This window comes from Pipra filicauda, unplaced genomic scaffold (assembly GCF_003945595.2).
Source record: "Pipra filicauda isolate LSUMZ 115617 unplaced genomic scaffold, ASM394559v2 scaffold474_size475410_pilon, whole genome shotgun sequence".
In the NCBI taxonomy this organism is placed as follows: domain Eukaryota; kingdom Metazoa; phylum Chordata; class Aves; order Passeriformes; family Pipridae; genus Pipra; species Pipra filicauda.
In genome coordinates, this window is record NW_024104614.1 from 100,564 (window position 1) to 120,945 (window position 20,382).

The window sequence follows — 20,382 nt, forward strand, 5'->3', positions numbered from 1 at the left end:
GAATGACCCCTTGAACTGCAACCATGTGCTCCTGGAGAAACGAAAGACAGCATGTGGGCACCAAAGCAGGAGGCATCCAGTTCCCAAAGAGAATAAAGAAATTAAATTAATCTAATTTGCTTGAACAACATTTTAAAAAGCAAGGAATTCTCAACTCTGAGTATTAGACAAGGATCCTAGTTCTTTGAAAATCACTAACAATTATGGAGCCGCCTGATCAGACTGATGCGAACAAGACATATCAAAGGAGACAGTTTCTATGCGAAATTGGAGATCAGAGGGAGAAAGAAACACGGTTTCACAACATGAAAGGAGGCGATTCCTGCAAATTAAAATACTCGGAAGTTAAAAGTAAAGAGAAGTGCTGTGAACGGCGTGGGCTGTGCTTCCAAGCTGCGTGCTTGGAGAGGGGAGCTGAAGCCAAGAGCCTGTTCTGCTTTCCGGGCTGTCTGCCTGTGACAGCCTCAAAGCCTTGTGCAGCCTGGCCATCCTGGGGAGCACACGGGCTCCTCCGGAGCAGCCTCCCGCTGGAGATGGCCCAGGGAGAGCCTCACACATCACCCTCACGTGGTGCTGCTGCACAGTGTGAGTGCAGAGCTGGAGGGTACCCACATGCTGCTGCTGCTCCAGTCCCCAGCTCCCTCCCGCTTATCCCTCGGCTTACCCAGGAACAGGCAGCACGAAGGACAAGATGGACACGTCCTGTGAAAGCATAAACAGGCAAGCCTGACACAGAGCTTTCTGCTCAACCCTCTGAGGTTCAGCAGCTGGGAGGGAGATGGGGCTGGTCATGGACCTGGTGTGTGAAGTTCAGCTCCAGATGCTGTAGGAAGGTGCTGAGAATGCAGAACATGGGAAGCTGCCTGGGCTGGGGAGGTGAAGTTCAGGGTGCTCTTATGGGAAGTGCCCTGCCAGGCCCTTTTTGTGTGGGAGTGCTCCTTTTGTGGCATCAAGCCTGGTTGCAGCTGTGATCCTGGCTTTGCTGTGGTTGGCATTGGTAGCGATGTGTCTAAGCTGGGCAGATCATCTTCCCTAGACCTGTGGGGTATTTTCACGAGAGTGAATGGGGAGTGTGCCTTGCTGCCTTCCTGAGTGTGGATGGAGGTGATCCCAGCTTGGTGCTGGCCAAGCAGGGGTAGGAGGGCTGGAGAGCTTGGGTTGGCTATTAGTGTATCAACATCAAAGCCTGGGGACCCACAGGAAAACACGCCTGCTCTCAGCTCTATTTGGGTTCAGCTGTGCTCTGCTGGGGAAAGGGACACCCCAAGAGCAGGGCTGCTCTCCAGCTTGTTTGTAAAGAGCTGCTCATTCCCTGTCTTGCTGCTCTGACAGCCTTTGCTCTGCAGCCCAGCCTGAAAAGTGAAGGGTGACCCCTTCTTTCTCCTCTCATGCTCCTGCCTTCCCAGACCTCGCTGGGGTTTGTGCTTGGGTGGTTTTTGTTCCCACTCCAGGCAGCTCTCAGACACACTCTCCATTCCCTGCCAGAAGCAGAGTCCTCACTCCCAGAGGTGGGTGCCTTCCTGGGGCGTGAAGAGGAATAAACCAAATACAGTCAGATCCGCTCTGTGACAGCAGGAGCAGATCAAAGGACATTATTTGCATAATGAAGGAGTACTAATTGGGAGGGAAAGTCATTTGATTTCCTAGTGTCTAAGAGGGAATAACAAATGAGAGAACTGCACAAACTCTCAGAGTAACTGGGAGTAACAGGGGGCACAGCTGCCCCTTGCTCTGCGCTGGGGCCAGGACAGTGTGTTTTGGTAGACAGCATATGTGCTGCTTGAGACTAAGTCAGGGTGGACTAAAGGCCTCTTTGTTCCAGGATCTTGCCTTGACAGTGGTCAGAGTGCACACTTAGGGAGGAGGAACAGCACACACAGAATGTGTGATGCTCCTCTTGATACTCTCCCAGCCAGCATTTGGTTTCAGCTTGGGAACTTCTTCAGTTGTGGTTGTTTTCTGTCCTGAACTTATCCAGACACACTGTTAAACTCTGCAAAGGGAAAAGAAAAAGGATCGCTGTTACTGGTGGATCAAAAGTGGCAGATGCATGATGGTCGGGAAGGTAAGGCCAGAGTCTGGGATTTGTAAAAGGCAGAGGTGGTGCCTGGAGACAACCCCAGCCCATGAGCCAGGCTGGAGAAGTCAGTGTTTTCTACACAGTGTGGGATGCTGTTGGGATGCAGAAGAGGCAGCTGGACCTGGGTCTGGCAGGGAAGACAGCCAGGGCTGTGGTGGGGTGGAGGGGTCCCTGCTCAGCCCCCCAGGGGAGCAGGGCTGGAGGGAATGCACTGGGGTCACACAGGCTGAGGAAGGCAGGGGCTGGTGGTGCTGCCTGGGAGCATTTTTGCTGACTCCCCCCATGCCTGCTGCTGGGGAGCAGTCTGTCTGCAGGAGGGGGCCTGAGCTGCAAACCCTGTTTACACCTCCACTGCTGCCCTGTCATCCCAGGTTTGCTGGCCAAGAGCCTCCAGGCTGCTCTGTGCTGGCACCTGAGGCTCAGCCTCTGTGCGTACCCCGGTGTGGATCAATCCAAAACATCTGAGTTGAGCAGAATCCAGACCTACAGCTGCAGAAGGTAGGATGGGACCCAGCCAACAGCCTTGGAACTGCAGGAGCTTCACCTTGTTACAGGAGATGCTAAAATTAGCTGTATTTTGGGCACCTTTCCTGAGCTCCCTGGGGTCTGCTTAACAGCTGTCTGCTGCACTCAGGCGTGAGCCCAAATCCAGCACACGGTGCCTCCTGCAAGACAGCTCTGTTGGTTGCACAGGGTGGGTGTTGAAGCCCAGACCTCACTTCTGGGCTGTTTGGGGAGCATGCAGAGCCTGGAGTGAGGGGCATGCCAGGAAATGCACATCCTTTCATCAGAACATCACTCTTCCCTTGGTGTATTTTGCTCTCATTTCTCTGTGTAGCACCATGTCCAGATTAGAGACGATTTGGCTGTACAGACAGAAACTTGGGGTCAAGCCCTGACTCTAGCACAAAGCTGGCTGAATGCAGAAGTGATTATTGTGAAAAGAAATTGTTTAATCTCCAGGCTGGAAGCAGAGAAAAACACTTTGTTTACCATAGAGCCAGAACACTTGCAGGCAGTCTGATTTTTTTTTTTCCCCCTTGATAGATAGTGCTTAAAGCAGTTGTGTGCATCTGGAATCTGCTGGGACAGCAAGTGTCTAGGAGCTGGGGCTTGCACTGTCTGTTGGTCCTTAGTGAGACAAGTCCTTCCCCATCTGCTCTGGGTCGTGGGGCAGACTCTGGATGCTCTGCCCTGTCCATCTGAGCACCTCATCCAGTCTGCATGTGCACAGCCCCTCAGGGAAGATGAGCCCCTTCATGAAATGCTTTGGTTTGCTCCCCAAGGCACCACGTTTACCTGCTTGGTGCCAGGGCTGGGGTGCTTTGTGCCGTGGGTTTCTGTGGTCGGACACCCCAACAGATGTTTCACAGTAGCACATTTGAGTGTTTGCACCCCTGCCAGGTTAGTGCCCTCGGGCTTGTCCTGCGGGGTGTGAAGGCTGTGCAGTGAATCTCCTCTGGGTCTGGCTTTCTACCAAGTCAGAATGTTCACGAGATTGCAAGAAACTCACTTCTGCTCCAGTAATTTTTAAGCTTCTCTAGTTCATTTTCTTCCCTGATGGTCCCGCCTGCATGTTTCTGGGGTGCATCAGCCACTGCAGGTTTTTGGGGCCAGCAAAAGCTGTAAATTGCATTCTTTATAAAATCCCACCTGCCTCCTGCCCCACAGCACCCAGACCACTGGGATGGGAGTGCTGCACACTGGCATCAGCACAGCTGGAGAGCGTCCTTGGGCTCTGTCTGAGCTGGAGATGTTGGCTGGGCCCCAGAGCTGGGTCTAGAGAGCATCTGGAGACTCCTGGCTCCACCAGGGAAGGGTGGCTGTGGCTGTGGGCAGGGACGATCGATTTTAGCAAGTGTTGGCTTTTCCTGCTGCTCATTTGCCTCTTTGCTGGCCCAGAGCCCGGCTGTACTTCTGTCCCTGGGGAAGTGACAGGTCCCAGTGGCTTGCTTGTGGATTCAGTGCAGGGCCTCTCTGCTTGTGGATGTCTTTGGAGCTTGCCTGTCAACATTTCTTTTAGCTAAATGTGTTTGGAGTGAGTGGCATAGCAAGTGGGCTGGAGCTATTAGCCTTCTGCATGCAGGGTCGCTGGAAACAGCCCCAGAGGCTCCAGGTCCTGTGGGAAGGTGGTGATGGATGCTAGGAGAGGTGTGCATTGGTATTCCAAAGGTGTCCTGCAGAGCCCAGGACTTGTGGATTCCTGTCCATCCCAGACAGAGACCCTCTGGATCTGTGGGGTGAGCTGGCCAGGGGAGGAGCCAACATCTTATCTCATTTTACATGTCTAATTATCCCTCTGGATACGAGCTCAGGCTTCTTGGTTATGGGAGGAGGGTGATACAGCACATGATGGATGTTTCGATTTTATTTAGTGTATCTTTTATGGCTAAGGCACATGCCAGAAAACTAAATAAAAGCTGTACATGCTGTACTTGCTGTGGGCAGTGCTATGCTTGGAGAGCAGGGACTAATATTGAAGCATGGTGGGAGCCAGGGAAGGCTTGTCTCTGCGGGAAGGAGGGGGCTGTGGTCAGCTGGAATTCAAGACCAGTGCTCTTCACATGGAAAGAGAGTGGGAGGGAGGGGTGGAAAAGGGGTAAGTGGGGTTTAAGAGAGGAGGCTGGAAAGTTGAACTCATAGGTCCTGATACCCAGTAGGTGACCTTGAGCAGGATGTATTACACCTTCACAGACTACAAGTCAAGGCACAAAATGGGGTCAGTGTTCCCTACCTGCCTGTTGTTGCTTATTTGTTAATGAGATGTTGTGAGGGCAGGTGGGAAAGGGCAGACTCTTCATCACCTCCAGGGTTGCTGGCTGCTGTCCAAGGGCAGTGTGCCCCATCCTGCTGCCTCTGAGTGAAAGTGCCTTGCTGCAGTGTCCCTTAGGCTGCTTGGTTCCCCTTGCCCTAGAGCAAAAAGCCCTGGGGACTCATGCCTGAGACCTGGAACTGAATCTGCTGCCCTGTTGCTCCAGTTCTTGGGAGTGTCCAGCAGCTGTGGGCCAGGAGCCTCCTGTGCTGGCACAGGCAGACTTTGAGAGCAGCAGCTCACCTGACCAGTCCAGGGCATGGCTTAGAATGGAGACACAAACTCCACTGTGGGTGGGCACAGATCCTGCCCCCTCTTCAGACTCTGGCACTGCTGCAGTTTTGCAGTTCAGGTGAATCTTGGAACACAGGAAGTACAGCTGTGCCTAGCAGGGAGGAATTAGGACAAGAATTATGCAGCTGAATGAATGCACCTTGTGAGAAGCAGCATGCAATACAGAGCCTGGTGCAAACTTTTAGTGGACAGCCCGCCACTAATGATCCTTGTTCTGGCATCTGTGGGGTGATTGCTCAGAGGTGGCTGGAACAGGAGGCTGTGGTGGAGCAGAGCACCTGATCTGTCTGCATGTGTGCAGTCCTGACTCAGGCTATGCTGTGTACAGGGCGAGTGCAGGCAAATAACCAGTGGGCTTGTGTGGGTGAAGTTTTGGATCTCCTATTCCTAGGCAAGAACAACTGGTTCTTGGAGTGTGGGATGTTTGTGCAAGGTCAGCAGGCTCTGCTGTGGTGGTGATGGGTGCAGGAGTGGGTGCTGCTGTGGACACCAGGCGTGGGCTCCCATCTGATTGCTGCCAGGCTGAGCAGAGGGGGAGCCCTGTCTGTTGTCAGGGACAGATACTCCTTTTTGTGATTCTCAGATTTGGCACCTCCAGCATCCCTAGGAGGCTTCTCTGCTGTAGCTGGGAGTGGGATGCTTGGAGAACCTCACGCCGTTTCCCTTCTCCGGTCCCTTTCTTTGCTTTCTGATCAGAAGCTTCCCAAGGGAACATGCCAGGGTGTTCTGCTGGTGTGGGGGTGATCTGCCTTGGCTCATACCTGCTGAAAGAGTTGTGTGACGGCAGGGAGAGGAGGAGGAAATGCAGCAGTAGTATTTCTTAAACAGTTGTTTGCAAGGCAGAGAGCCAGTGTTGCCGTGGTGTAATCTGGATGTGCCTGGCAGGGATGCACCATAACTTCACTGGAGACAGCAAAGCATAAATAAGTTGACTCAAACTAGCTTGTTGCTGAAGACCGATGAGGGGGATTCTCCTGTTATCAGCAGAGCTGCAGCTCTGAGAAGGCTGCCAGGGAGAATGAAAAGCAACCATGGTAACTGCTCATTTTCTTCAGTGAACACCCTTTCCAGGAGATCGGAGTGAACTGGGCTGAGGGGAGCATGTGCATCCCAGCTGCTCACAGCAGCACTGCTGTCTGCACTGTCTCATCTCCTGCCCAAGCCCAGGCAGGGCTGGTGCAGGAGCTCCCTGGCTTGCCTGCAGGCTCTGGGCTTGTGGTCTCCTGACAAGGGAAGAGGAAGGCATCAGGGATTGGAGTTCTCCATCTCCATCTGGATGGCTTCAACTCCTTTTCTACCTGATGCAGATGTGGCAACAGAGAATGCTTCTGACTTTGACTGGTGGCAGTGCTTGACCTCTGGAGTAGGGATGCACTGAATCTGGTGCTAGAGGTGGAACTGGGTAGCCTGTTCTCACAGCACTTTGGTCACACCACCTCCTTCCTCAGGGTGTCTGTAGGTAGGATTAGGCTTTCCTTCCTTCCTCCCTTCTGTTGTCTCTGTTGATCTCAGCCCCTTTGCTCCTGCCCCCATCCTCGTGCCCTGGGTCCTGCTTTTGTCAAATTGAACATGATGTCAAATTAAAGCCATCACAGGGGCAGTTGGAGTGAAGTACCCAGTTTAATGAGGCAGCCCTGAAAATCAATAACTTAATTGCAGACATTTGATGGACTTTTATCCAATTTGTAATCCTCCTGCCCTGCTACGTGTAGAGCATGAGGAGGTGGTGCTGTGTCTGGCTCTGGGCAAGCAAAAGCCTTTCCTCTCCCGTGGCTGTTGTCCCTGTGCAGGTCTGCCTGCTGCTGAGGGGTGCTGCAGTGTGGGTCAGGCCTTAACTGGGAGGATCCTCTGTGGGCTAGAGGTGATCATGTTGCTCTGTGTTGACAGGAAGGACAAGTGTGGGTATAACATCTCATCCCCAGCTCCTTCCAAGATGGTCCAATAGAAGTCTACTGGGAGAAAAACTCCCAGCTATTCAGCCCAGTGATCTCCTGGAGAGCAGGTCCTGCCCCAAGGTGACCCAGGGTCCTGCCACCCTGCAGCATAAGAGGGGCATTCACAGCAGTGTCTGGAGTCCTGGATCCCAGGCTTTTGTGGGGAGGTGAAGCTGCATTTGCACCCAACTGTTCTTGTTTCCCGCGGCATTTGCAAGCAGTCAAGTGTTGGCTCCTGCTCTGAGGTTTGTGCTGCTCTTCTCAACTCCTCCCTGACTTTGTTTTCCTCTCTGTCCCTGCTGCAGGCACCTCTGTGATGCAGGTGATGGCCTCTGATGCTGACGACCCCACGTACGGGAGCAGTGCCCGGGTGGTCTACAGCGTGCTGGAGGGTGAGCAGCACTTCACTGTGGACAGCAAAACAGGTGAGCAGCACCCAGCTGGGCTGGGGCAGGACACCCTGCCATGGCCACACATCCTGAGCTGGCTGTGAGCCAGCAGGTCTGTGGTCCCTGGTGGTTGCCAACGCTGGGTGCCCATGGCAGGAGTGTTGCTGGGTGGGTTCCATGGCAGGGGCGTTGGAGGGGAAGCCCAGCAGCCCTGCAAAGTGCTGCCCAGCTCCATGCCCTGCCTGCAGCGGGCAGGACCCAGAGCTGCCAGCCCAGAGTGCCTGGTCTGCCCCTGCACTGGCAGAGCTCCTCTGAGCTCTGTGCCTGGAGCAGGAGTGCACCCACAGGCACGTAAAATCTCACTGTAGAAGGTTTAAATACTACCAAAGGGACCTTACCAAAGGCTGCATCGTTATCACCAGGGCTTTGATTAAAGGTAACACTTTAAATTAAGGATTGGTTTATAAATGTTCCATTAATATTTAATGAAAGAACAGTAGAAGCTGCTCCATTCCTTAATAACTTATAATAGGGGCTGTTGTAAAAATGCCTCTGTAATAAATCCCTGGCAGATGATGCTCTGACATACTGGTTAGAGTAGACCATAACCAGGAGATGTTGGGGTATATATTCTCCTTACCTCCCAGGAGTGTGACTCTCATTACCCTTAATGGGAGCCTCACAAGCTTGCTAAGGGGTGAGACACTCAAATGCTAATAAGAGATATTTAAGGCACAAAGCATGCAATAAAGTGCCCGCAGTTTAATGAAAAATTGTCAAAGGACAAGCAGGCTGGGGAGCTGCAGCTTGTGTTGGAAAACTGGACAGCAAAGTCCCTTCCACCCTATTGCTGAACCATAATGAGAGAGAGGCTGAGATCAACCCCTGGGCTAAAGTGCCAAGGCTCTGTCAGGCTGATCTGTGTCTGTGCTGATAGATATTTTCTAAGGCTATTTTTATGTAAGTCAGAGTGAAATTTATTTGGAGACTCTGGTGTAAGGAGAGTGTAAGGAAGGTCTGTGTGCCTGAGCCGCTGCATCTTCATTAAACCCTGCACTTCCTGACAGTGGTTTGGTGCCTGTGGGGAAGCTGGACACTGCCCTGGCTGTGCCACCTGCCCTGGCTGTGCCACCAGCCTGGCTGCTGCTGGAGGAAGGCTCAGATTTGGGAGTTTGGGAGCTCCTCCAGCAGTACCAGGGTATGTGATGGGAATTGCCTTTGTCTGGACAGAGGCTGGTGCAGTGCAGAGAGGGCACAAGCAGCAGGTTGGGGCTGTACCTGCTTCTGGTTCAGGAGCTGCTGCAGCTGGGCTCTCTTGTCTCCCAGATTTGCTTTGTTTTATACTGTGTGTTTATGAACAATAGGCTAAACACTGAAAATTCAGGTGCACGTGAGATCCTGTTAATCTGAGACAGCTTTGTGTGAGTGAAAGTCTGGCTGCTGGAATGGAGAGGGACCACTGGGAGCAAACTGCACAAGCCAGAACGTGCAGAGGCTCAGCTTCCTGCCACATTAATGCTCTGTATTAAGGCATAAACTAAAATGTGCCCTGTGGGACTGTGGTGAGAATTAATGTCACTCTGGGAATCCAAGCTTCTTGATTCCTTGACTTTTTGTGTCTTAATTCTCAAGCTGGCAGTTTCGTACACTGGGGGGTTGATTTACTGTTCTATTTGCTTGTAATTCATAGCAGTGAAACTGCTGACAGTCTGCAGAAGAGTCCTCAGCCCCTCTTGAGCCTGTCTGTTCCCAGAATATCTGGCCGCTAACGCGGGTGTTGGGGCTGACTCTGGTGATGTCTGAGCTGCAAATGGCCCGTGGCAGCTGCCCCGCCAGGGCTGCAGGAACACGAGGTGCAGCTCTGCCTGTTGGCCTCTCAGGTTGTGGCTGCAGCCTGTCCTGTGGCCTCGTGCCCCTCTGTCACTGCCGGCCCATGTGGACATTTCTTCATGTCCACCCGAGCACATCCTGTCCTGCTCCCACTCTGTGTTAGAATAGGGGTTTTTTATGCTGCACATGGGAATCCAGCTCTGATTGCCCGGGGTGGCCCCGCTCCTGCCCTGAGCATAAGATTTAATTAACCGTAGCAGCAGCATAACTCTCAGAGCCACCATTGTTATTAATGGCCATAAAAAGAACCATAAAACCCTGGCATGTTACATTTCTTATGATATATGGTAATGAAGAACAATTTGTTTTCCCTATTTGGTTTTGACCTCCTTCTCTGCCTTTCCTTGCATCTGCTCCCTTGCACACCACCTCAGCCCCTGACTCCTTCCAGCTTGGCTTGTTTCTTCCCTCCTTGTCTTTGCAAGCAGCTCTTTTCACACCCCCTCCTTCATAGCACAGGTGTGGCATGAACAAGACTGGTTTGCACACTTGAGCACAGGATATGGACCATGTGTAGCTTAGTTTGTCTCCTGTTCTTGGATGTTACCAGCTGTAGTGTTCAGCTGGGATTTCATATTCAATGGACCTTTCACAGGCAACCCAAACTGTCTGGATAACGTGCTGTGCCAAGTTCTGCCATTCAGTAAGCCTTGAATGCCCAGAGTGCCTCAGGTGTCTTTTTGGAGATAGATGAGTGACTAAATGGCTCCACTGGAATAGCGGGTGCAGCATCATGGCATTTGTGCTGTAGGAAAATTCCAGTGGTGAATGATGGTGAAGAGAAAGCACAGTTGATGTATATGAGCTTTTCTTTCTTTTGTATACACCAGCCACTCTCATGCCTTGAGAATTAAGGTTCAGAGACTGAAACTTGTGCTGTGTACCCCAAATCAGGTTCAAGAACTTCCCCTGTGTGTGTTGAAGGTCCAGGCTGGCTTTTTTGGTATGTTACTGAGGAGCTTTGTGTGCACAAACTGTGAAGACAAGACTTTCTGTGTCAGCTGTAAGAATATTCCGGTGGCTTCTTGCAAGAGCCTGCAGGCATTAGTCCCGTGTAAGCTCTGTGCTGCCTTCCTCATTCATTGTCAGTCTGCAGATGGGGTGCAGCTGATCTTTGTTCCTTGCAGTGGGTGACCTGCAGTGCCCAGGCTGTGGCTGCCCGGCTCTGCTGGAGGAGTCTGTGCCCTCACAGAACGATCACACACCTCTGCCCCACTGCTTCCATTGGGAAACAGCCACTTCTGCCACTCTGGTGGGTGTTGGCTCTCAGTCAGAGCACTGATCTGATGGCAGAGCCCCCTCACCACTGCTGGACCACAAACCCAGCTCTGCCCAGAGGGACATGGGGCAGGAGGTTTAGTGCCAGCTCCTGTGCCAGCTCCAGGAATCTCATCCTCACCAAGACCTTTGAAGCTGATGCTTTTAAGATGCAGAGATGGGCATGTGAGTGTGTGGCTCAGTGCATTTACGTGAGAGGAGAAATCTGTGCATTTAAATCTGCAGACCATGTTTTCGTGTTGCTTTATATCACCCTGCACCTCTGCAGATTATTCACCTTTATAGGGGCAAATCTCTCCTTTGGCAGGCAGCTGTGCCTGCCTGCTCATGTCTGTTCCCACATCCTTTGCAGTGCCCTTTCTCATCCCTGGGCAGTGTGGCTGGAGACTCACTGCTGCCTGTGATCCCTGCCCACAGCCTTGGGAGGGAACCTGAAAATGCTCGACACCCAGGGAGGGACACAACCTGGTGTCCCTGTTTCCAGCAGTCTTGTTCATCTCCTTGCAGGGATATTTGCTGCTACACAACAGTCACAGCACATAATACCACAGGCCTCCTGATATTCAGTGCCTTCCTTAAAATCAAAGGATTGTCAGTTCGGGAGAGTGCATGGGAACCTGGCTTTTTACTGGAAGGAAGAGGTTATTCTTAAAACCTGTCATTCTACTGAATGCAGGGAAAAAGCAGGACTCAGAGGGTAGTTGAAATGCAGTCTGGCATTTGTGATGACTTAAGACAGCTCCTAAGTTCTAGAGCCTGTGTCCTGATAGAAAACTGAGCTGGTAAGGGCTTAAGGTTTTTGTGCTGGAGAGAGCAAACTCAAGATACCAGCCTGCTGGGATGAAGCTGGTGGTTATTTGTGTGCAGTCAATAGTTGTTTCATCCCTATCAGCCTTGCCCTTTGCAGGCTGACCACAGCCCTGCCCTGGGGCAGTCAGGCTGGACTGGGAGAGCTGCTCTGACTGGGAGCAGGCAGCAGCTGAGCTGGGCTGGTGAGCTGTTGGGTCTGTGTGATGTGGTGGTGGGAGGCAGAACGTGTTCCTCTGCTGTTCTTGCCAGTTATTTAGAAATGGTCCCCGGTGACTGGAAACACAGGTATATCGGTATGTGTGTGTTTTCCTGTGAGCCCAGGGGGTTGTGCAGGTCTGTGCCCCATCCCCATCCTTTATCCACCAGAGCTGTGCACAGACATGAGGGACTCTGAGTGTGGGGCGTGAGAGTCTGCAGAGAAATCGCATTTATTTAAGGGGATTGCTCTTAATAGCAAGACTGAACATTAACAGTCCTTTTCAGAGACTGGTGCAGGAACTTCAGCTGGTTTGGGACCACAGTGTATGTTTGGTCATCTTGAAGAAATAAGAGTGTATCTACTAATGTGCCAAGGGAATTAATGTTAAATGATGAGGGATTTAGCTGCTAAAAGAAGGGACAAAGGAAGGGGGAGTGTGCTGGCCTGTCTGTTGGAGCTCACTGTGGGTGCCTCCCTCTGTGCTGGCATGGGCAAGGCTGATTCCAGCCTGGAACAAGCCCTTGTTAAGTGCTTCTCTCTGAGAAGAGGCAGTAGCTCTGTCTCTGTAAGTGGTGCCCTAAAAGCTACAGGGCACACTGGTTTGAATACAACTTGGCCACCTGCTATGAAGGGTACTGTGTTAGAGATCTCCAGCTGCAGCATCCCTCAGCCCCAGTGATTCTGCACCCTTCCAGGTAACTTTGATCAGCTTGGCTATGCTGATGAAGCCATAAATGTTTTCATTTCTGGATTGCAACCCTGTACCTTATTTGCTGAAGAGCCATGAAGCTCCTGAGCCTTGTGCCCAGCACTTCGCTCAGACCCCCCGTAGTTTCTGCCTCCCAAATTGTGCTGAGCTAAAGGACAGGAGTGGGGGCTGTGCATGGAGGGCAGATGAAGTGCTGGTTCTTGGGGCTAAGACCCTCCTGCATGGGCTGACCTCCTCCAGGATGTGTGCTTCCAGCAGCACTTGTGTCTTGGCAGATATATTGATATTTCTGTGTCCCTGCAGGCAAGTGAGGGCACAGGTGAGGAATCTGCAGTCTGTTGGCAGGTGCCTTGCCACTCCTGGCCTGAGGCAGAGATGGGTTTGCTCTAACTGACCAAGCTGCTGAGAGGAATGAGTCTGTTTTATCCAGCTAAATAGGAGGGGGTAGAGAAGGCAGACCCAGATTCTTCTCAGGCACGCACAGTAAAAAGACACAAATGGCAGGATGACAAGGCTTGTCACCATGAAGGTGGCATTTCCATCCCTGGAGATACTAAAACCTGACTGTTCATGGCCCTGGGTAATCTCATCTGCCTGCTTTGAGCTGTAGTTGGACCAGGAACCACCTGAGGATAGATCCATTTTTGTTACTCCATGACTTTCTGGCTTGTTGTTCCTCTTGCCCTCAGCTGGAAGGTCCTTTGTCCAAATGCTCTCCAAGGATGTGGACATCTGACCTAGAAGTACCTGAGAGCAGAGCAAAGCCCATAATGATGGGATTCCTGGAAGGCAGTTACCTGCTGAGTGCTTTGTCCTGCTTTGTTTTTATTACCCAAAGAGTGTCTGCTGTTGGAGCAGATTTGATGGTATTTATGTGATTCCGTAAGTGTCCCCTTGCCTGGTAATTATCCTGATTAATCTGGATCATGCTGGAATGCCACATGTGCCTTGTACCAGAGGGTATGCCACCACACATCTTCACTAGTCAGCTCTAACAGATGCTGACAAGAACTGGGGAGAAGAGTCGGAGCTGGAGGTTGTTCTTGCTCTGTTAGCAGAGCCTGGGAAGGACAAGGTTTGTCAGAGTTTCTGGCTGGAAAGAAGGTGAATCTTGGGAGATGATAGCAACGACTCTTCCATGCTCTGAGTGTAAAGGTGCCTGCCCCTGCCCTCTGTGCCCTGAGAACAGGTCTGTCACCATCCCTGGCAGCTGCTTTGCAGAGCCCCTGGGGGTCAGGTTTTGGGAGCAGAGGCTGTCCTGGCTCTGGAAGGTGGGACTGTGCAGGTTTGGTGCTGGTGGGTGTTTAAGGCAGTACCCATAGTGCCACATTCAAGGAACTGATGTGGAGCATGTGTGGAGACCCTGATTTGTCACAGCCACCAGCAGATAGTAAGTGGTACCTTGGCCTAGAAGGCAAAACCAGCCTGACTCTTGGGGTGGTGGCCTGGTGTGGCCCATGGAATTTAGGAACAGCCTCCTAGTGACAATCCTGCTGGGGCACAGGGCAGTTCATCTGCAGCAGACCCCTGCTTTTCCAGGATGGATGGACACATGGCACCTCGAGAGAGGGAGTTTCTGATCAGTCTGCACCACTACCAAAGGCAGGGATTTTGTCTGCCTTGTGCTGCTGGAAGAACCAGAGCTGGCTGGGGCCATTTGCCCTGCTCTGCACGTGCCAAACAGCCTGGACTTGCTCCCCATTGGGACGAGTGACCTTGGAGGTGTTCTGGGAAGTGCTTGAGCACTTTCCTCCCATCTTGCATGGCGTATTATGAGCTATATCATTACGAGCAGCTCAGTTAAGTCATTACAGCCTTGGTGAATGCATGAGCTTTTTTCCCTCTCATCCCAATTCATCACTATTGTGCTGACATGAATCATTTTCATTATAAAATGCTTCAGACCCCGTTAATTAACAGAATTGCTTAAATTTCAATGAGATAGTGCCTGCCCAGAAATAAGGTTTTGTATTCACAGTGGAGTGGCAGGAGAGGCCTGTCAGCACAAGCAGCTGGGGCTGGTCCCTGAGCCCTCAGTGCTTGTGCAGGGCTGATGCTGCTGCCCAGGTGGGAGGGTTCCATCCTTGCTGGGACAAGTGCCTGGAGAAGTGTTCTTCCCACCCTTTCCTGTGTCCCCTTCTGTGTGAGGTGGGGTGGGACTCCTTGTCAAGTGGCTTCCTCTGAGCAGAGCCAGGAGGAATGAGGGGGTCAGAGCAGACCCCGGGCCCCATCACAGGGTAAATGCCCACTCCCTGCTCCGTGGGGCTGAAGGCAGAGGAGTCCAGGTAATTACAGAACTTGAAATGACAGAGGGACAAAGGAAGCTGAGTGAAATCGTGCCTCTCCATGAGAGCTGAGGAACGGCAAGGATCTTAAATGGTGGTTTTGTCTTTTATAATAAATGCTAACAATGATAATCATTGCAATAATTGCTGGTTTCATAAAGGACAGGAGCAATAAATGTCTCCTGAACCGTGTTGCCTGCTCCTGCTGCACCTGTAATGTCATGTAAAGAGCAAGGGGGAGGAATTTCATCCTCCCAGCTCAGTGGCATTTCTGACTGCCTTTGGGCCACTGCAGCACTGACTCTGTGATGAGAGCCCTTGTCAGGAAGTGCACAAGGTCATGCTGTACACCTGAACAGGGAAACTGGCACCCTGCTGGCTGGGGAGGGCTGATACCTGGAAGCCTCAGGGTCTGTCCCTGAAGCCACATCATGGCTCCTTGCAGCCCACTTGCACCCAGTTCTCCCCTCTGCTGTGCTCAGGTTGTGCTGAGGGCTTCCCAGGAGCCAGGTGACTTGGGGCTGCAGTGCTCTGCCACTGCTTGCTTTGCTGCACGTCAGCAAATGGTTTGGAAGGTGCTCAGAGCAACTGGACAGTTCTCTGCTGTTTGCTCCACAAGGGAGGAGCTCCTTGTTCCCTTTGGGTCCGACCTCTCACTGGAGACCCATTCCAGTAGCCCCTTCCACCATCCTCCTTAGCACCGGGCAGGATTACTGGTGGAACAAAGCAGGGATGGATTTTGCAGTTCACAGCAGGAGGAGGTAAAGCTGGTAGTTAAATGGAAAAGGCTGGAAGAGAGAGGAATCACAATAACATAAACCAATATCTAAATCTGTGGGAACACTAAAAAACTGAGCTGGAGGGGATTTTAAGCTGATTTCTTGCTGTTCTGGGATGTTGCTGGTACGGTGGGACTGGAATGTGGTGCTAATGACCTTGTATCCCTGTAGGCACTCCTGTGTGCCCCTGGTGCCACCTCAGGGCAGAGTCGTTTCTTTCTTTCATTCTCAAAATGTTTCTTCTCTACTTTGTTTCCATGTAAATGAAACCCTCCTGGGACATAGGAAGTGGTAACTTTTGTCATTCACATGGTTTTCAGGGGTTTATTGCTCTTTGTTTCTTGTTTTATGTTCCTTTATGTTTTAGTCCTGGTCAGTTCCCCCAAGTCCAGATGAATACTGGGGACCTATAAACACTATTTTTTAAGAGACTTCATAAGAAGTACTACCACACCATACATTTTTTTTTTTAAGCTCCAGTGCATTCTCTGACACAGAGCATGTGTATTGTCACCTTTGGTCTCCTTAGAGGAACACTTGAAAGCCAGGAGTTTTTGCAGATAGACTTTTGGAAGTGCACTGTCCCCATCATTCTCCAAACACACAAGAGCCCCTCGAGGTGTGCTCGGCCGTGGCCCCTGTGAGATAGAGGACACCCATTATTTGCTAGGGGTGCTGCAGCAAGCCTGGCTCTTGCTCGGCACATCAGGATACGTGGGCTGCTGCAGAGCTGTGCCAGAGGGGTTTCGTGACTCAGCCTGGGCTTTTACAGAGCCCTTGTGTGCAGACCTTGAGGCTGGCCCCAGCACAGCCCCCGCACTTGGGTAAGGGCGAGGATGAGTCCTCTTGCTCCTGTGACTCCAGCTCCCACCAATCCTCTGGCCCCCCCAAATCTTCCATCCAGCTCCCGGGCTCCCTGGAGAGAAGCACAAGCCTCCTCTGTGCCAGGGTTTAACGCTGTGGGAGCTGCCAGCAGCCCACGGGAGGAGCAGCAGTTGAAACTCTTTTATGCTTCATGCGGAGACTTGCTGGGAGCAGGTTGGGCCTGTGGCTATTCCAGGGCTTCAGGGGGATGTTTCTGCCTGGCTGACAACCCCCTGGGCTTGTTCTTCTCTCCAAAGTCCTTTTTTTCCCTTAGTTGGCTTCTGCTTATGTGACCTCTGTGAAGGGGCCCAGCAGACACTGTGACCAGCAGCACCAGGGCTGTGTTGGGGAGAGTGTCCCCAGCAGTCAATGAAGGTGACTGTCCCTTCTACTTGACACTGATGAGACACAGGTGCTGTGTCTGGCTCTGGACTGCCAAATATGATTCTCTGGGCATACCAGAGTGAGTCCAGGGAAGGACCATGAAGGTTGGTGAAGTACTGGAGCATCTGCCCTGTGCGAAGGGGCTGGGAGATGCAGCTGATCCTGCTCAGAGCTGGAGCTTGCCCAAGGTAATCTCCCGCGGCCCCTTCCAGCCTCACCCCCTCTGTGACTCTTCAGATCTCTGTGACCTGCCTGTGCTCACGCTGTGTCCTGCTGGTTCCCAGGTGTGATCCGGACGGCCGTGGCTGACCTGGACCGTGAGACGCAGGACCGCTACGAGGTGGTGATCCGAGCAACAGACATGGCAGGACAGCTGGGCGGCCTGTCGGGATCCACCACAGTCACCATCGTGGTCACTGATGTCAATGACAACCCACCACGCTTCCCCCAGAGTGAGTCCCAGCAGTGGTGGGGGTGAACTCCTGTCCTGGTTCCCAGTGGGTGGTGGGATGGAAGCTGCAGGCTGAGCCACGTCAAGCTGGCAGGGCAGCAGCACTGAGGCAAGCACAGCTCCTGGCCTGGGTCTGAATGTGTCCCTGCCTGGCAGCACGATGGAGGGACAGCTGCCTTGACTGAGCTCGTCCAGGGCCCCAGGCAAGACTCTTGCTCTGGTGGTGGTTCTGGGAGCAAGCAGGGCTGTGTGGTGGGAGGGCACCGGCAGAGCTGGCCTTTTCCCGAGGCCTCTCCGAGCAACAGGGAGAAGGCAGCCAGGTCTGCTGTGCTGCTCTCTCCTGGGAGCTGGAGCAGGGACTCGTGTGTCGGCTGCTGGCCTGGCCCCTCCTGGGTCCTGTGTCAGAGCTTGGCACACTGCCCCAGTGCAAGGCACGGTGACACTGCTCGTGGACAGCAGCCTGGTGACACACAGCTCTGTTTTCTTAATTGTTGCTGGTGGCCTATGGCTCGAACTTGTGTGTGATCTGGGACCCTCCTGAAACAAGGTGGGGGGTGGTCCTGCTGTGAGGAGTGGGCTGTGCAGTGCAAACCAACTGTGCAGCCTGGCAGCTCCTGCCTGGCAGGCCAGAGAAGGGGCTGCAGCTGGAGGAGGCTCAGCTCTTTGGCTGTGTCTCCTAGAAATCTGAAGTGGTAAAGGAATCCTTGCAAGGAATCAGAGAGCACTGATTGCAAGGCAGTCTCTGTATGAAGAAATCAGCCTTTACTTCACCCAGCACCTGGCACATCAGTACTCCCCAGTTATCTTCCCTCAACCCTTGTTTTTGGCTGGGGTATGTGTTTTTTCTCCTGATGGGGCATTCAAGGACTATAGACACAGTGGAGTTTGTGCAGCCCTCAGAGCCTAAGGGTGCCCCAGGGAGGTTTGCAAAGGGTACTATCAGACTTGGGGGGGTTCACAGGCAGAAGCAGTGACCCTGGTACCTTTTTCTCCTCCAGAGATGTATCAGTTCAGCATTGTTGAAACGGCCCCCGTGGGCACTGCCATCGGCAGGGTGAAGGCTGAGGACTCCGATGTCGGGGAGAACACAGACATGACATATCAAGTGAAGGATGAGGAAGGGGTGGAGATGTTCAAAGTCACCACGGACAGCAATACCCAAGAGGCTGTCATCACGGTACAGAAGGTGAGAGATGAGGAGGGCTGGTTGGGTAGGGATGGCACAGGTCCCCGGGAGGGCCCTTTCCATTGGGGACTGCTGCAGTTGCATTTGAGCTGAAATGAATGCTCCTCTGAGTGCTGCTCTGGCGGTAGCAGTTGCATTTTTGTGCCTGCTGATGCAGGGAGAGACCTGTCTCTGCTCTGCCTGGATGGCAAAATGCAGGGCAGTGTCTGGCAGGAGGCACTGAAAAGAAGCAGCACACAGTGCCTGCTGGAGTCCCCCAGGGTGGCTCGGGGGTGGTAGTGAAGCAGAGAGCTGTGTGGAGGGGACACCGTGGGTAGAGCTGCAGAGACGAGTGCTTACAGCTGTTATTGATAGCATCTGTTAGGGGAGAAAAATGCTCACCTAATTCCTATACCTGCCCAACAGCACTTTGACTGTATCTGCTTTTGGTGGCAAAAACAATCAAGCAAATACTTGGTGCAGGCAGAAAAGAATGATTGTTCTCCAAGGCCACAGTATGCAGCTCACCTACCCTGTAGAAATAAGAGAGTGATTAATGATCAGAACTCGCTCATGTGCAGTGCACGCTCTGCTGTCTTCCCAGTGAATCCCGGCTGCCCACAGCCTGGGCACCCTGTTGGGGGCTCTGGGGGAGTGGGCTGGGGGCTTCCCCTCCCTTCTGCCCCCTCAGTGTGGGTGGTGCTGGCAGGAGGACGAAGCAGAAGCCCCCAGGCTCCTGCAGAGACACTGCCTGGGAGCGGGCAGCTTTAGGGGCTCTAGTGCTGCCCTGATGTCTCTGGTGAAGGAAGGGGCAGCAGAGGGGCTCCTTGAGCTGGCTGTGACTTACCCTCTTCCCTTGTGCCAGCCTCTTGACTACGAGTCAAAAAAAGTGCACACTGTTGTGGTGGAGGCCCTCAACAAGTTCGTGGACCCGCGGTTCGTGGACCTGGGCACCTTTCGGGACCAGACCATCGTGAGGGTCTCAGTGTTGGACGTCGACGAGCCCCCCGAGTTCCGGCCCCCCTCCAACCTGATGGAGGTGCAGGAGGATGCACGCGTTGGCTCTGTCGTGGGGGTGGTCACTGCCCTCGACCCGGACACAGCGAACCACCCTGTCCGGTAACGCATCACCCGAACCTCGCGTCATCCCCCTCCCTGCCCTGGGCGTGGGGTCACCTGCAAGGGACACGCGTGGCCAGGGGGGGGCCTGTGGCCGTGGCTGGGATGGAGGAGGTGGGACAGTGCAGGTAAAGGTGGCAAGTGCTGCACGTGTGGCCAAGTGTGTGAGAGTGTCCCGTGGGACAGGCAGGTGGCAGGTGAGTGGCAGCCTGTGCACAAGCCAGCGCAGCCGTCTCGCAGGTGACAGGTACATCACTGACGGGTGATGGGTTTGTGAGTGCAAGGGAGTGTCAGGGAAGGTGGCTTGGGTGATGCTTGCATGTCCTTGCTGCTGACAGCAAGGTGTCTGCAGTGGTGCCTGACACAGGCCAGGCTATATAGGAGTAGCAGGAGGACAGTGGTGAAGGATGATAAATGAGGTGAGGCTTGCGAGGTGCAGAGCCACAGCCTGGCTGTGTGTGCGTGCATGTGTGCATAGGATCAAAGATCAGAGGAGTTTATATTTGGGCAGGGGACATAATCCAGGCAGCAGCTTATCTGCACAGGACATTTCCCATTTCCATTTAATTTGTGGCTAAAGAGATTGTTACCTTGTTAAATTGTTATTACCTAAGGCACAAAGCAGCCTTCTGGCTCTGCCAACTGGCCTGAGTCACGAGCAGTTGGGTTGGAAATCTGGTGTTCAGAAAACATCCTCAACGTGTGGAAAATTTCCTTGAAATGTGTGTTCTGGTGCCAGGTGCCGGTGGGGCTGCAGGCGCCCGTGGAGCCTCTCACTTCCAGGGAGCAGCAGTGGCTTTGCACTGAGAGCTCTGCAGGGATAGACTGGGAGGGACAGGGATGTGAGGTGGAGGGGCACAGGCCGGGGAGGGCTCAGTTACAGCGCTAGTTGCTTGATGATGCTCCTGGGTGCCTGCTCAGGGCAGCTGTGGGTAATGCA

At 53.0% G+C, this 20,382-nt stretch overlaps 1 protein-coding gene across 3 annotated transcripts in view; it reads left to right on the forward strand.

Moving 5' to 3' along the window:
* Positions 1 to 20,382, forward strand: part of CDH22 (cadherin 22) — a 77,149-nt gene that overhangs the window by 30,867 nt on the left and 25,900 nt on the right. For all 3 annotated transcript variants that reach the window (XM_039386223.1, XM_027745896.2, XM_027745897.2), the window contains exons 4-7: positions 7,426 to 7,545; positions 16,992 to 17,159; positions 18,157 to 18,344; positions 19,189 to 19,442. In XM_039386223.1, the coding sequence (XP_039242157.1) occupies positions 7,426 to 7,545; positions 16,992 to 17,159; positions 18,157 to 18,344; positions 19,189 to 19,442 (730 nt within the window). The remainder of the gene's footprint in view (positions 1 to 7,425; positions 7,546 to 16,991; positions 17,160 to 18,156; positions 18,345 to 19,188; positions 19,443 to 20,382) is intronic.